The sequence below is a fragment of the Myxocyprinus asiaticus genome, chromosome 41 (genome assembly GCF_019703515.2).
Source record: "Myxocyprinus asiaticus isolate MX2 ecotype Aquarium Trade chromosome 41, UBuf_Myxa_2, whole genome shotgun sequence".
Classification (NCBI taxonomy): Eukaryota; Metazoa; Chordata; class Actinopteri; order Cypriniformes; family Catostomidae; genus Myxocyprinus; species Myxocyprinus asiaticus.
In genome coordinates, this window is record NC_059384.1 from 35,528,280 (window position 1) to 35,545,282 (window position 17,003).

At 38.7% G+C, this 17,003-nt stretch overlaps 1 protein-coding gene across 1 annotated transcript in view; it reads left to right on the plus strand.

Moving 5' to 3' along the window:
* The first annotated feature begins 750 nt into the window (after positions 1–750).
* LOC127431857 (bone morphogenetic protein 6-like) overlaps positions 751–17,003 on the plus strand; it is a 95,071-nt gene continuing 78,818 nt past the window's right edge. Inside the window, exon 1 of the mRNA XM_051682470.1 lies at positions 751–1,786. Within this exon, the coding sequence (XP_051538430.1) occupies positions 1,414–1,786 (373 nt within the window). The 5' untranslated portion in view covers positions 751–1,413. The remainder of the gene's footprint in view (positions 1,787–17,003) is intronic.

Below are 17,003 nucleotides of genomic sequence, written 5' to 3' on the forward strand. Positions count from 1 at the left end.
CAGTGCCTTGTCAAAAATCCACATATTAGAGAAAAGCTGTGATGATAGGCTACCATGGTACAGTAATGGTATCAGATATCTTGGTATGTGGTGGATATATATCATGGTACGGAATGATTATTACATTTATTTACCATGGTATTTATGTTTTTTCATGTACCATGTACAGTAGTAAGTACAGTAACTCTGTCAAGAGTGTATAGGTACCTTGAATGCACTAAATTGCTTTGGGTTAAGGTGTGTGCCGAATAAATAAATGTAAATGTAGGTATTACCATTGTACATGTCAACCACACGGTACTGTTTGGTACGGTTATGTCGTTAGAGGTCGCGCTTCAGCCGTAAATGACTTATCTCGGTTCATTGAAAACTTTTGTAGCGACATGATGGAAATCAAAAATCACTTCGATAATTACCTCGTTATCTAGTACTGCATCCTTTAAATATACAACAAGCGTGTCTCGTTCAAAGGAATTTATTGGCCACGCGACGTCTTTAAAAGCGATTTTTGAATGCAAGAACGCGTCCGTTGTGCGTTCTAGTCGCGTCGCGTCTTCTATCATGGACACCTGGAAGCTGATTTTAAATCTGTCAAATGAAGACACGTAGACGCGTCAGTGAACACGAGAGGATGTTAAAATTGTCCCGTATAGCTCCACCTCTGTGCGCGAGCACCGGGGCGGGCTCGAGACGCGTCTACCTGCTTCAGCCCCGTTATTTAAAACTCAGAGACAGACGCGCGGTCCACTCTGGAGAAACGCGCTGTGAGGAGCACTCTGAGGTCAAGTTAAAAAGCTGAATCTAGCAGAGAATAAGGACAAGATAAGCGACGGATACGTTTTTGTTTATTCCTCGTTTTAAAGAAGAAAAAGAAAGTAGCTATATTACACGACATACAGAAATAACTTGACATTTGATGGGACACACAGAAGTTTCCAGTTGTCTTCTGTCCGGATTGAAGCACCACGCCGAGGAATTGATGGAGATTCTGCTAATTGAAAAGCTCCATGGAAGTCAACTGCATTTGTTTAGCACTGGATAATAAACTCTTACATATTAGAACTGCCTGATGCCATCGGGCAACCAAGTTCCTCAATTAGGCTACCTTTTTATGATCTAGATCTGGTGCTTTAAAGAGCCCAGAAATCAAATCACTTATCGAAACAACCTATAATGTAATATTAATAACGGTTTCATCTCTAAAGAAGCATATAGCTAGATCCTATTCAGTCAAAATGGTTCTTGATAAGAGGAGGGTTCATTACTGAACCTAAGGTTCTTTAAGGGACACATGGCGTGAAGCAGAATATTTACAGAACAACTAAGTGCCTTTATATTTAGAAGTTGATACACCCTCCTCCTCCTCCTCCTCCTCATCATCATCATCACCAAGACCTCAGACTGGATGTGAAGATGAAGAGCATCTGGTTTGCTCTAGTGAGCTGTTTCTGGAGCTCCTGTCTCAGCAGTTCTGTGTTTGATGACGCTGAGCTTCATCCGAACTTCATGCATCGGAGGTTACGGACTCAGGAGAAGCGAGAGATGCAGAAAGAGATCCTGTCTATCCTGGGATTGAACCACAGACCCAGACCGCATGTGAACAGCGGCAAATATAATTCCGCACCTCTCTTCATGCTGGATCTCTATAACACGATCTCCACTGAGGAGAAAAGCGACGTGGATCAGTACAGATCCCTGATCACCACCACCAGACCCAATGTGGCTTCACTTCAGGACACTGAGTTTCTTCATAACGCCGACATGGTCATGAGTTTTGTCAATTTGGGTAAGACATTTACTTTTCCTGATAGATTTGATTAGCTAAAGATCAATTTTTGGATGCAGTATACTATCCATAAGGGGCGCAGATATAAACCCTATCAGCATTCATATAGATGAGAATGATGTGATTATAGAATAGTTGGCACACATTTTATTCTTTGTTAAAAATCTCTGGTGGAACAAACGTTAAAATACCTCAGCTAGTTCTTGGGTAAAAAACAAAGGCATTCAATGTCACCAAATTATTTACTGAATTTTGTTAATTAATGATTGAAGTTATGATGTGCATTTGTGCCAACCAACCCCATATTGGCACAGGTTATGGGGCTGGTTGGCACAGTGTTATAAAAAAAGTGAAAGCTACACAGAAAAACAAACAACTGTTTATTTTAAACCAGGACAACAGAGCTCAACACATGTTGGTCTTATGTCATTAATATGAGTATATTAATATATACATTTTACTTAAACTTATTTAAAATCTTATTATAATATTTGTAATATATTATTTTATGTTTGACAAGTGTTTATTTTGAGGGATTAAGTTGGTAAATGGTTTGTATTGTGGTTATGAAGTGTTACCTACTCCTTTTTTATACCCAGCGTGCCAACCAACCCCAAAATCAATGTGTCAACCAAACCCACTAACACTGTTTTTGTAAATGTTAGCCAGCTGGCACAGCTCATCACAGGCTTACAAATCTTATAACAAAATATAGCTCATATCCATCAATATTGACTAAAATTAATATATGTAAAAAATAAAAAAATAAATTTCGATATTATTTCTATAAGATTTTTAGTAGAGGGATTAGATTTTTTTTTTTTTTTTTCTTGACAGATAAAAAAAAAAAAAAAAACATATATATATATTATTTTCACCTTAACAGGTTTGAACATTCAAATGCCCTGACAGAATCCACCAGTGTAGTTCAAGATGAGTAGGTGAACATTTACATATTTTACCAGAAATGAACTGTGCCAACCAACCCCTGTAGCCAATCAAACTCCTATAAATATAATTATATATTTTAATTAAATATATAAATATATTTAATTAATCTAAAATAAGAACATATAAAAGTAATGAAAACCATAATAAATAAAAATAATATTATAACAATATTTTTAGTCATCAAACTACTCAGTTTATGACTCGAAGTGCTCGGTTTTCTATTACGTTCATATGGGCAAGGCAAGTTTATTTATACAGCACATTTCATACACAATTCAAAGAGCTCACAATAAAAATGATAAAGAAAATACAATATAAAATACATTTTAAAACCAATTAAGAACAAGAAATAAGAATAAAAAGTAATTAAATAAATTTTAAAAAGTAAAAATTATTAATATGAAAAAAAATTATAATAATACAGCAATCAAATGATGCAGTGCAATCAGTAAGTGCAGAACTGTGTTCAGTCAATGAATGCACAGCTAAACAGATGTGTTTTTAGTCTGGACTTGAATGTGGCTACAGTTGGAGCACACCTGAACTCTTCTGGAAGCTGGTTCCAGCTGCGGTGACATGAGGAATGGAGTAATAATCTCATATATACAGTGTCCCCAAAAAGTATTTGGACACTTAAATCACAAATACAGTATTTTGCATTAGATAATAACATATCAAAGCAGGTGTCATTTATTTTAATGGCAAAACAATTAAATAAAACATGTTTTGTAAGGGATCAAGTTATAAAAACTAGAAATAGTGTTGGCAATGAAGGCAAAAAGTATTCATTAATGTGATGAACTACACCTTTGGTACATCCACTAAAAATCACACCAGTTGCTTAAAAGTCAATTAAAATGGCTTCCAAATGTGAACTTTTTTTGCTATATTATGCAATGACATTCAGACATTTTTAAGTGACTTTTAGTCTTCATTTTGTTTTATCATATTAACAAACTTTTTTTTGTGCAAAGTTTTGCTTGAAAAGTGTCATTGTGCTATCTTTCTTTAAAATAAATGACACTTGCTCTGAAATTTTGCTGTACTGTACAATGCGTGCCCAATTATTAGGCAAATTGTATTCCTCAGGATTCATTTTATTGTTTAACAAACACAATGCTCTCAGTCAATCCAAAATGTTAATGAACCTCAAACCTGAATGTTTAACAAAGAAAAAGTGAGTTTTGTCTTTCTCAGGGGAACATATAAGTGTGCACAATTATTAGGCAACTATTAATGTGCACAATTATTAGGCAACTATAACTATAAAATAATTTCTCCCAACTCAATTGTTTATTCTCAATTTTTAGAGTAGGTGCAACAAATAAGTAACACAAAATGACAATTAAATAACATTTTTGGCCTTTCAAAAGTATTCAGTGACCAATATAGCCACCCTTCTTTTCAATAACTGCCATGAGCTTTCCATCCATGGAGTCTGTGAGTTTCTTGATCTGTTTACGATCAACTTTCACTGAAGCAGCAACCACAGCCTCCCAAATGCTGTTCAAAGAGGTGTATTATCTTCCCTCACTGTAAATCTCACATTTGAGAAGGGCCCACAAGTTCTCAGTAGGATTTAAATCAGGTGAGGAAGGAGGCCAATTCATTATTTGGGCATCTTCGAGGCCTTTGCTGGCTAGCCAGGCAGTGGAGTACTTGGATGCATGTGATGGAGCATTGTCCTGCATAAAGATCATGGCCTTCTTGAATGCTGAGGACTTCTTCCAGTACCACAGCTTGAAGAAAGTACTTTCCAGAAGCTGGCAGTAGGTTTGAGAGTTGAGTTTCAGTCCATCTTCAACTCGAAAATGTCCAACTACCAAATCCTTAATGATAGCAGTCCATACCAGTACCCCTCCTCCACCTTGCTGGCACCTGTCTCGAAGGGGTGCCCTGTGTCCATTTGTGATCCAGCCACAGGCCCATCCATCTGGTCCATCAAGGGTCACTCTCATTTCATCTGTCCATAAAACCTTTGAAAAATCTGTCTTCATGTATTTCTTTGCCCAATCTTGACGCTTCAACTTGTGAATCTTATTCAGTGGTGGTCGTGTTTCAGCCTTCTTGACCTTGGCAATGTTTCTGACCACTTGACACCTTGTACTTCTGGACACTCCAGGTAGGTTGCAGTTCTGGAATATGGTAGCATTGGAGGATAATGGGTTCCTGGTAGCTTCACATTCAATTCTTATCAAGTCTTTTGCAGTTAATATGCGCCTTTTCTTCTCCATGCATTTTTTTGCGCCCCAGTTGACTATTTGCAACAAAACATTTGATTGTCCGGTGGTCACGCATCAACAGTTTAGCTATTTCAAGAGTGTTGCATCCGTCTGAAAGGCATTTTACAATATTTGATTTTTCAGTGTCAGTTAAATCTCTTTTTTTGGCCCATTTTACCTGAGGAAATGAAGCTGCCTAATAATTATGCACACCTTGATATAAGGTGTTAGTCACTTTCGCCACACCCTCCCTCATTACACAAATACATACCACCAGAAAATGATTCAATCCAATAAGCATTCAAGTTTATATGGTTTGGAGTTGGCAAATGTGCATGGAAATAATGATAAGATCAGAATACTCACTTGCCTAATAATTGGGCATGCAGTGTATATCTATTGCACTGACATTTGTATTTTTGAGTGTGACTAAAGTGTACACATACATTTTGGGGCCACTGCATTTGTCATGCATTGCATTGCATAAAAAGCTTTTAAAACAAATTGATTCAAGAATCATACAGAAATCATCTTAATGGATGATTTTCACAAAACCAGTCGAGAAAATGTCCTGGTCCTATTTTACTCCAAAATCAAAAGAAACAAATAAGACATTATATTTTGCATAAAGAAAATAAAGCTTATTTTAAGGGCCATTATTTTTATTTTCATTGTGACGTTATTCACAATAATTATTTTGCCCCCAATTCACATTACCGCAATGCGACAAAGATGGTCATTATAATATTCTCATTACCGCAATGTAAAAAAGATGATATTTTATTTCAATTGCAAAGGATACATTATAGAAGTACTCCATTGTTACTACCTTTTCTTTCCGCTGATTTTAATTGACAGAAACATTGTACAACAGTTTCTTTTTTTATAGTAATACAGTAAAAACATGACTGTGATACGGAATGAGAATCATTCAAAACAAATAGTAAAAGTAAATTGTCTGTTTGTGTTACGGTAATAAGAATTGGGGGGTAAATTGTGCTTAAATGTCCTAAAAATAATTAAAAAAAATGCAAAATATCTTAATAGTCCTAAATATAGGCTTTATTTTCTGTATGCAAAATATTCATGAAAAAACAATTCGTAATGATTTTCTTGACATGTTTTGGGAGAATCACTGTAAATACCATGTTACATTCAATTGTCATTCAGTACCATGGTAATATTATCTTATTATGATACCATCACTGCACCATGGTAAGGCCACAGTACTGTTTTGTAAGGTCTTAATGGATATTGCAACACTCTGCAACTGACATCCATCAAGCTCACAGTGACCCTGACCACAGTGTCAGACCACGAGTCTGTTTATGCTCAGTATTTTGCTTCAGTAAACACACACCTCATTAATGGAGGGAGTATTTGTGTGCAGGATTTACTTGTTTATGTGAACTTCCCTTTACAGGGTCCAAGAGTTGCCTAATTAAAGTTCATTATAACAACACAAACTTTTCTGGCTCTAATCAACAGCCTTGAGCCAATTTGTCGGTCGGTTGCCAGATATGCGTTTGTGTGTGTGTTGTGACAATATGTTGTTGGTTGGTTTCATTTCAAAGCTCATTTGTCACTGTCTCTCTTCGGTTTATATCATGCACTAAAGAAATATACAATAACCGCGGCCTTTCGAGATCCGGTACTGGTTTTCTGCAGTGGATTGAACACTCTATAATGGACACATGCCATCGATTGACATGTTGGCCACATTTTTAAAAGGTGCTTGGAAATGAGAGTAATCTCTTGTGAATTGACCACAATGTGTTATCCGAGAAAAACTATACATTTATTTTAATATTTACAATGTGTGTCAAATTTAATGGACATCTGAGTACTGGACAAACGATTATGCACTTGTATTTAACAAGGCTTTGTTCTAATCTCTTGCAAGGGAAGTTTTATGGGTGACTTTTGTATGATTCGAGTGGTCATCTGTCTAGCACACCTATGACTAATCTCCAAGTATAGGAGAAAAGGGAAGCATGGGCATATATTTGGTGTACCAAAACTTACCAGTGTTTTTAACACTCCAGAGTATCCAAAATCATGTTATGACCGTACAATTCAGTGCAAATTTGCTTTGCTGACGTTTTATGGTGTGACATCTTGAGTTCAGTCAGGATTTCTCCAAAGAGGAACATGTATTATGTAAGGAATAATTGACTCCGGCCCGTTGAATTATTAAAAAATAATGCACTCCCAATGTGGTAATGCGGACACGACAGCCCGTTGAATTACTGAAAAATAATGCACACCTGAGGTGTAATGGCCACCCTGCTGCACATCGTGACCGCATGTGCTTATACCACGGTTACCACACCTTAAGACATCGTTCAGGGTTTTATGTAAAAATATTATTTGTTTTTTGTCTGTAAAACACTCTTTTGTGTGGAACTGCTTTCTTCTGCCATGGATTCAGCGTATTGTTTTGATACAGCCCGAGCCTCCATTGCTAGTTCATAGATGTAACTTTAGAACTAGCAACGGAGGACTGTGATGCTTGCACTGCTTTACTGGTGCACTTTCTGGAGTAACAAGGTAGTATGTTTGTGCGTGTGTGTGCACATGAGTGAAAGCAAGAGAAAGAAAGAAAACAGAGTGATTGTGTGATTACTTGTGTTTGGGCTCTGGTCAGCAGAAACATCGCTTCAAATTGCTAAGATGTAAAGTTAAGTATATTTCTCAGTGTAACCATTCTTGTATATAGCTTGACACAACTGTTTTATTAAGTCACGCGGGTCCGTTTACATCAAGGCTCTGTGCCCTGCACGCGAGTATGTGTATGTATGTATGTATGTATGTATGTATGTGTGTGTGTGCCCGTGTGTGTGTGAGATGGGGAGGCGGAGCACGATGGTGCTTTCCACAGATATTAAAAGTTGTTCTAGCAAATTTTTAGCAAAAATGGACTTAAATATTGATCTGTTTCTCACCCACACCTATCATATCACTTGTGAAGATATGGATTTAACCAGTGGAGTATTATGGATAAATTGTATGCTGCCTTTACGTGCTTTTTGGCACATCAAATGTTTGGCACCCATTCACTTGCATTTTAAGGACCTACAGAGCTGAAATATTCTTCTAAAAATCTTAATTTGTGTTCTGCTGAGGAAATTCATACACATATGGGATGGCATGAGGGTGAGTAAATGATGAATTTTAATTTTTGGGTGAACTACCCCTTTTAAGGGGGGCGAAATGTATGTTTACTGGTGTATTTTCTGATGAAAATAAACACCCTTATTATAATAACTTAATGTAATAATCAGCAATATGAGGGTGAGTAAATTAATTTTCATTTATTTTAAATAAACGTATAAAAAACATGCAAAAATAGAATAAACCAAAAAGTGATACTGCTTGCTGGAACAATAATAGCTCACCTAAAACTTTAAATTTCTTAGTTTAACTTTTTTATTCGTGAAATACAAGATTGGTGGATAAGAGGAATCATTGTTGTGACTGTCAAGCTCCAAAAGCTCATGAAAGCACAATAAAAGTATTGTGCGCTAAATTTCAAGTCTTCTGAAGCCATACAAAAGCATTGTGTAAAGCACAGACCGAAATTCACATGTTCACTGTAAATATCTTCACTTCTAGCACACATGCAAGAATGTCTTTGTTTACATAAGCACAATGCAGTGAGCACACCTGACACAATACAAGGAAAAAAAGTAGAGGAAAATAAGTTGACCACAGTTGTTCTTGCTTGTATTGTCAAATTTGAATGTGTGAAAGTGAATGAGATTTGAGAATAAGGCAATCTTCCGTTCTCCATTTACAATGCCTAACACTTATAGAATCACTATAAATAGAGTCGGAATTGAAGCCTTCAGATGCTCATAATGAACATATGAGCATGCTGCATGCAGTTAACTGAAACCCAATTCAGAGTTTCTTAAGAAATTATCCTTGTGGCACAGAGTTCGGAATATCCAATGTTGTTCTCTGTCAATCCCAATTGTTCCTGATGAGTCTTGCTGTGTTTACAGAAGGCTAGAGGATGCCCACAGCTTTTCTTGGCACAGAGATATTTGAGGAAACTCCCATCTCATATCGCTGCTAATTTTGTGTTTGGGGGGGGGGGTGGGAATCTTCCAGTAATCCAGGGAAAATCCACAGGGAAAAAGCATCCCTGTTTTCTCTCCTTTGGTCCATCAATGCTTTTTCCACCTGTATCTTCTGTGTTCACTTGCATTTCCTTCTATAACTCTCTTGCACACAAACACACACACACACACTGGTTTCAAACTCATTCTTTTCCACACCGCACGTCTTAACTAGAGCCTAGCTGTCAGTTGCCCACTTAGCAAAGTCAACAGCCACCCATGAGAGCACAGGTAAGCCTTGCTTTAGGCTTGTAAAGTAATAAATGTTTCCCACACACATTTCGGGGGTTTCTCAGGAGCTTAATAAGGTCTAGACAACCATGGCTTCTTATAACTGAATGAATCCAATATTTCTCAATGTACTTTCATTTTGTTCCTCCTGTCTTAATAATGTCTTTCAGTGCTTTGAGCTCCAAATCTGTGCTAAGCTGTTTATTTTGCACCACACTGTGTTTCTAAACCCACATTTTATCACATAATTAGTTTGCCACAATCAGTCAATGAATTGTTTGATGTTGGCAGGTTTAGCACAACACTGGTGACCGTGTCTGAAAGACTGCCTGCGGAGTACTGTATCACTTCTAGTCTGCATGCGGGCGTTAATATGGAAATTAAGGAAGGAATCTGAGTTATGCTCTAGCTCTGTAAATAAAGGAAAGGGATTTTCTTAGGAGTGACTCAGCAGACAGATAAGAACTGTTGAAATAGCACAGCAAATGAAACATCTAATGAGCATTCCCAGACAGAATCTGCAGATTTATTTCCACCATTTTTTTGTGTTGTTCTGCTGCAAGAAATCTGCAGAATTCTACTTTAAACATATAAAATATGTCTATAATGGATATAAAATGTGCAATGTTACTGAGAGTACTGCACTTATATTGGTAGCTTTCATTGGTTCCATTAATAGTTCTTAAAGGTCTGCGTTCTTCTGAGAGGTCTGAACGGGCCTTAAAATGAAACCCGACCCGTACCCAAGACTGTGTGACCCGACCCTACCCGGGCCGAACAATACCGTCAGATTTTAAGCCCGAACCTGACCCGAACCCGAAATCGCTCACTATCTTTATAATTTCTTCTCCTTGCAAGTACTGTTGCAATAGGCTATAATTTATGTAAGCATATAGGCAACATTCGTAAGAGTACTGAAACAGTAAACATACAGTTTTAACAAAGCACGGCAGCCCCTTAGTACACTAGAGCAAAATGGGAAAAAAAAGCATTGACTGGGGGCCTGGGTAGCTCAACGAGTAAAGACACTGACTACCACCCCTGGAGTCGCGAGTTCGAATCCAGGGCGTGCTGAGTGACTCCAGCCAGGTCTCCTAAGCAACCAAATTGGCCCGGTTGCTATGGAGGGTAGAGTCACATGGTCACTATAATGTGTGGTTCTCGCTCTTGGTGGGGCATCTGGTGAGTTGTGCGTGGATGCTGCAGAGAATAGCGTGGGCCTTCACATGTGCTGTGTCTCCGCGGTAACGCGCTCAACAAGCCACGTGATAAGATGCACGGATTGACTGTCTCAGATGCGGAGGCAACTGAGATTCATCCTCCGCCACCCAGATTGAGGCGAGTCACTATGCCACCATGAGGACTAAGATCGCATTGGGAATTGGGCATTCCAAATTGGGGAGAAAAGGGAAGAAAAAAAATTGTACTTACCATTTATGTGTTGAAACTTTGCTTGGTGCTGAATAATATTAAACAATGTAACAGTCCCCTCTTTACAGCCTTTTCAGATTGTTGAACCTTTGTGACACCTGCGCTTGAAACAATCTAGACGCAGAGCAAAAAATGAAACAGAGCGCAATTTTTCATGCGTTTTTGAAAATTTGAAGTTCTTTTTAACTTGACCTGGTGTTTAAACAGTGCCGGTCCTGCGCAAGGCGCCGAAGAAACAGCAAGACATGACGCAACAGTCAAAGACATTCGTCCAGCATGTGTTTACATAGGAAAACAGTGGGAAAACAGAACAGATGTGTGCAAAAACACGTTTGGTGTGAACGGCCCCTAACTCGTCCGTTCGCGTGTGTCTGTGAGTGAGAGCGCGAAACATGTTCAGTAGGCATGTTTATTTTTTCATTAATTACAAACCCCAAGTCCTACTTGATAAACTGACCCGAACCTGGCCCGAAACCCATCTGGTTCTCGGGTCCCGTCGGGCCCAGGTCGGAGACCTCTAGTTCTTCTGCTGGAGCAAAACACTGTACTAAAATACCCTGACAGTGTTTCCTGCACCGCTATTGAATCTGCGGCACCACGGCAAAATAAATGTTTTATTTGAGCTGTGAGTTTGGAGTCTTAATTGAATGTGATGAGAGAGGGTGCTTCAAAATACTACAAAGACAAAAATACTTTCTCTTGCACTGTCCTTGCTGGTCGCACACAACAACAAACATGCAGCATGTCACAGAGCTGGGTCTTTTTATCGATTGGTCAAAAAGACCCGTTAGTCTTTCTAACATCATTGCTTTTCGTTGTTTTGTTGCATTTTCCAAACAAAATACCTTGTGCTCTTCCCTCTTATCCTGGGGCAAATCCTGGAGATCTTTGACTGAGCTAAACATTTTTGGACTGATTATCTGACAAGGAATGTGAGTTTTAATCTCAGTTAAACAGGCACGCTGATGTTGATGCTCGTGAGGTCAGGAGATAAACTTCTTTCAGATGCCGTCCTCTTAGCTTCTGTCTTAGTCGTGAAGTCCTGATGCTATCTATGTGTCTCACGCCATAGCCGTCAGACATGCCCCCACTACTGCTGTTCCTCCGATCTGCCCTGAGGAATGCAGTGGTGTTTTCTGCAGGTAAGCTGCAGTCTGTGACTGAAGCCCCTTGTGTTATCAGAGATCATGTTCTCCATCAGATTCTTCCTGAATAAAGATCTCAAGATAATAAATCTTGTGCAGTGATGCCTCTGGGCTGTGAATCTGTCAGATAATACGTTTATCAGACTGATGGAATAGGATGTGAGAAAGAGAAAAGTGCAGAACCATCTGATTTTATGAGGAATCTCTTGTTGCTTGAGATGTCGTATCTTGGCATTTTACATGTTGGCCAACATCCGAGGAATTGCCCAGAGAGGGAATAGCCTAAAAATAATGGATCTTAGGGTAGACACAATATTTAATTTGACAAACAAGGCTGTGAGCGATTGACGTAGTCTGTTCAGTGGGTTGAATGGCTGAGTACCTTGGTGTCAATTGTTGGGTTTCCATACAGCTATTTTTATGCACATTTTTAATTTGCTCTTAAAGGGATAATTTACTCATTTTCACGTCATTACAGATGTGTATGACTTTTTCTTCTGCTGAACACAAACAAAGATTTTTAAAAGAATATCTCAGCTCTGAAGGTCCTTTCAATGCAAGTGAATGGTGGCCAGAACTTTGAAGCTCCAAAAATCACAAAGGCAGCATAAAAGTAATCCATACGACTCCAATGGTTTAATATACATGTCTTCTGAAGCTATGAAATCATTTGGGTAAAAACAGATCAAAATTTAAATCCTTTTATACTACAGAATTCAAAAGTGAAAGTGGAGATATATAGTAAAAAAGGACTTAAATCTGTTTCTCACCCACACCTATCATATCGCTTATGAAGATATGGATTTAACCACTGGAGTCATATGGATTACTTTTATGCTGCTGTAACATGGTTCAAGGATGGGAAAAGAGGAGGCGGGAACCGGCTGAGCAGTCAACGTAAAATTTAATTATACAAAGGAACTTAAACATAACACACAGACACGCACACACACAGCGGTCTCTCTCACTCTCTCTCTCTCTCTCTCTCTCTCTCTCTCTCTCTCACTCTCTCTGGTGTCCCCGGCTCCTCCCTTATCTCTCTCCCGCTGATTGGGCAACTCAGCGTCGGGCGTGCATCCTCACGACCCGGCCACACCCTCCTCCTCATCACAGCTGCCTTTATGTGATTTTTGGAACTTGAAAGGTCTGGTCACCATTAACATGCATTGTATGGACCTACAGATATGAGATATTCTTCTATAAATATTTGTTTGTGTTCTGCTGAAGAAAGTAAGTCACACATCTAGGATGGCATGAGGGTGAGTAAATGGTTAGAGAATTGTAATTTTTGTTTTTGGGTGAACTATCCCTTTTTAGAAAACCTGAATAGAACGCTTGGTTTTGTGCACATGTTATTGGTGTGCGATAGCTTGATGTGACTGGCCCAATGAAAGGTCTGAACTTGGCACACAATTCTTCTAACATAGCCCTTGACATTCAGAAGCGTTTAACCCACAGTTGGTCATTAAAGCGAGTCTTCGCAATCCGCCAGAACAGTTTGAAGCGCAGGCCTATAACAGCATTGGAGTATACAAAGGCTGGTGGCGTATGGGCATAGCAACCATTTCAGCCCTTAATTTATGATATAGAAATATTACATTCATTCTGCTGCATATAAAATGAGGTACACTTGCTCCAATACTGCAAATACAAGCAAGGAGGTCATTCAGCTACTCTGTCATGACAAGGCAGGCTCCCTCAAGATAATGGACATGACATAGTGGATGGAAACGTGCAATGATTCGCATTTTCTTTAGTGTAATTTTTTAGAAATGTGCTTAAAAGTGTGAAACATTTGGATGGAAACCCAGCTAATCATTCAGCCAGTGAAACATTGAAAATGAATCTTTCTAAAAAAATTATAGTGGCAGAAAACGTGGGTTATGAAAATTGGATTACACCTTGTATCTTAAAACTGTTTTCATTTATTCACTCACGCCCATTTAAAAATGGTGTCTACACTGCCACCCCCTGCTCTTTTTCCAAGCCAAGTGAGCTTAAATTTTGTCCAGTGTGTTCAATGACCTGATGTAAAGCACTTTTGCCTTGAACCATTCATTTTAAGGGTTAAACTTCCAGTATTCAAATACAGACAGCAGAAATGTAACTACTTTTGAACCCCACTGATGAGGTCACAATTGACCAGTTACCACTAGGTTGAGATGCATGCATAATACAGTATGTTTACATATAGCATTATGAAATATGTATCGCCAGACGTTCAGAACAATTAGGCTTGAAACATACTTTCGTATGTTAGTGGGTGTATGCGAATGCAAGTGCTTGGCCAATACATTGCCAATGCAGCATTTGGTTAAATATTAATGTGTTTAATGTGCATTCTTGTGTTACTGTAGTTACCTTCAACAGATTGTGCCATAAAACTGGATTCTGGTAAGTTGCTCTAGATATACAGTATATTGACTATACCTTACTTGCTGAGCAATATTCCCTTCAAACTGTTGCTCCGCCATGACAGTTGTTGACTTAAAATAGTAAACTCACTGTAGAAGACAGTTCACTCTTATGTCCACTGTAATGCCCCTTGTGGCAACATTGAGAATGCAACACATACTTGCGTTGAGTTATAAACTGCGGTCTGACACATTTTGAAATGCAACAACACACAAAATCAAGCTTGCGTAGCTAGAAGCGTCTGCGTTCACGTATTTGAGCATTTGATGTTTAGGTCTTTACACATGATCAATAGTGTCTTGATCTTATTGTCTGTTGTTATTTTCTTCAGGCTTACCATGATTCAGCCAAGTAGGGCATCTGTCTGGATTCACATTGTTATTGGTCATGGAATACTATTCCAATCAACCAATCATATTTTAATGATGGGGAAAAGGGTTAGAGTTCGGTTTAGGTTAGGGTTATGGCTGTGGTTGGGGCTTCAGCAGTGATTGCAACACTTCACATTTTTGCAATCACATATTACAGTTGAACTCACTTCTGTGCCTTGCATCATTCAAAACTTTATTGTTAAGGTAAGGAATAGTGTGACAGAAATGTTGTTCAGGACCAACTGAAGATCACATCCTACTGGGACAAATCAGCCACCTTTTGCTCAGAGTGCAGTGTCTACAAGTTAACGCTGTATGGCTTCAACAAACCATACAGATGACTTTTGAATAATCTTCAGTGTGTAAAGGCATGAATGACTTCCATTTGGTGACAGATATTCAGATCTGGAGAGAGTGAGCAGTGAGAACAGACAGGAATGAGTTGGTGAAATTCCAACCCTGACTGATATGGGAAGGGTTCATTATTATTAAATGAAAAGTACAGAATACATAGATGAGGACAGGTCATAGAGTGAGGGATTATAAATAAAAACACAAGTTTTGTGTGAAAGAGTAAGAAAATGAGAATCAAAGACAAGTGCATTAATTAACACAGAGGGTGGAAAAGAAATTGAGCAAAAGGGAAAGTAGGAGAAATGTGGACAAAGGGAATGACCTGTATAGGGTCAGGGTATCTGTTAGTCATCAGAGATTTGAGGAGGACGCTGGGGTGAGCGCTCACCCTGCTAAAAAGACCAGCTTAATCAGTATGCAATTCCCATGCTGGTTAGGTACTGGTCTAGCTGGTAGACCAGCATTGCCATGCTTTTCACCAGCAAAACCTAGATGGTGAAGCTGGTTGACCAGCATGATCTTTCTGAGGAAGCTGGCATAATAGCACAGCTCCTATATACTTGAATGTGGAAAGACAGAAATCTCCAAAACGGTTGGTCAAGCTTACGATCAAAGAACTTACACTCACCGGCCACTTTATTTGGAACACCTGTACACGTATTTATTCATGCGATTATCAAATTAGCCAATCATGTGGCATCAGTGCAATACATAAAATCATGCAGATACGGGTCAGGAGCTTCAGTTAATGTTCACATCAACCATCAGAATGGGGAAAAGATGTGATCTCAGTGATTTGGACTGTGGCATGATTGTTGGTGCCAGACGGGCTGGTTTGAGTATTTCTGTAACTGCTGATCTCCTGGGATTTTCATACACAACAGTCTCTAGAGTTTACTCAGAATGGTGTCAAAAACAAAAAAACATCCAGTGAGGGGCAGTTCTGTGGACGGAAACACCTTGTTGATGAGAGAGGTCAACGGAGAAAGGCCAGACTGGTTTGAGCTGACAGAAAGGTGGCGGTAACTCAGATAACCGCTCTGTACAATTGTAGTGAGCAGAATAGCATCTCAGAACGTACAACATGTCGAACCTTGAGGCGAGTGGGCTACAACAGTAGAAGACCACGTCGGGCACCTTATTAGGACTATAGTGTTCCTAATAAAGTTCTCAGTGAGCATATTTCAAATCAGCCGTTAAATCTGACAACAGTAGTGTCTTAAATTGTGCTTTTTTTAGATTATGCATTTTTTAGGCTGGTCCAGCTAATGCAGATGCGTGTTCTCAAGTTAACTGATAGACGATGTATCTGAAAGGTGATTTGCTCTTTTACCTTTAGGAAGGTGGGACTTTCTTTTCTACATCAACCATATTGGGTGTTCCTATTTGATCCTTTCATTTTAAAGGCTAAATAGTCTCTGGTTTAGGGAACACTTCCCATGCATGATAGGAGAAACATAGACACCAGGAGATATGGATTGGGTTCAGGGCCACTTTTGCACTCTCTTGTCTTCCTCAAGTATATTTGACCTGCATAGCAAACAAATAATTTTCTTATTTTATCAGTATTCTTGTTTTTTTTCCCCAGGTACAAAAACTAAACATTCTTAAAACAAAAAATTTACTAGAGAAGCTAAATTGTTTAAGATAAAAAGACTTATTTTCAGCAAACTTGGGCCCTCTTTTAAGACCACTATGTCTTAAGCGCTGTGCAATGTGATACGTCATATGTGCAAACTAAGTAGACATGGCAATGAAGATTTGGTATTTTTGTGCAAGCATGTGCTATGTCTTAGGCGTTAGTGGGTTGGCGAAATAGCGTGCACAAAGCGAGAATGGGTTTGGTCAAGTGCATTTGAATTCGTAGGTTCGTCTCCGGTTATTTCAGTGTCTGCATCCTATTATGTAACCCATTCCATGTCAAACAACGTCAATATAAATGAAGACAGCCCATTCATTAGAATTTAATAGTG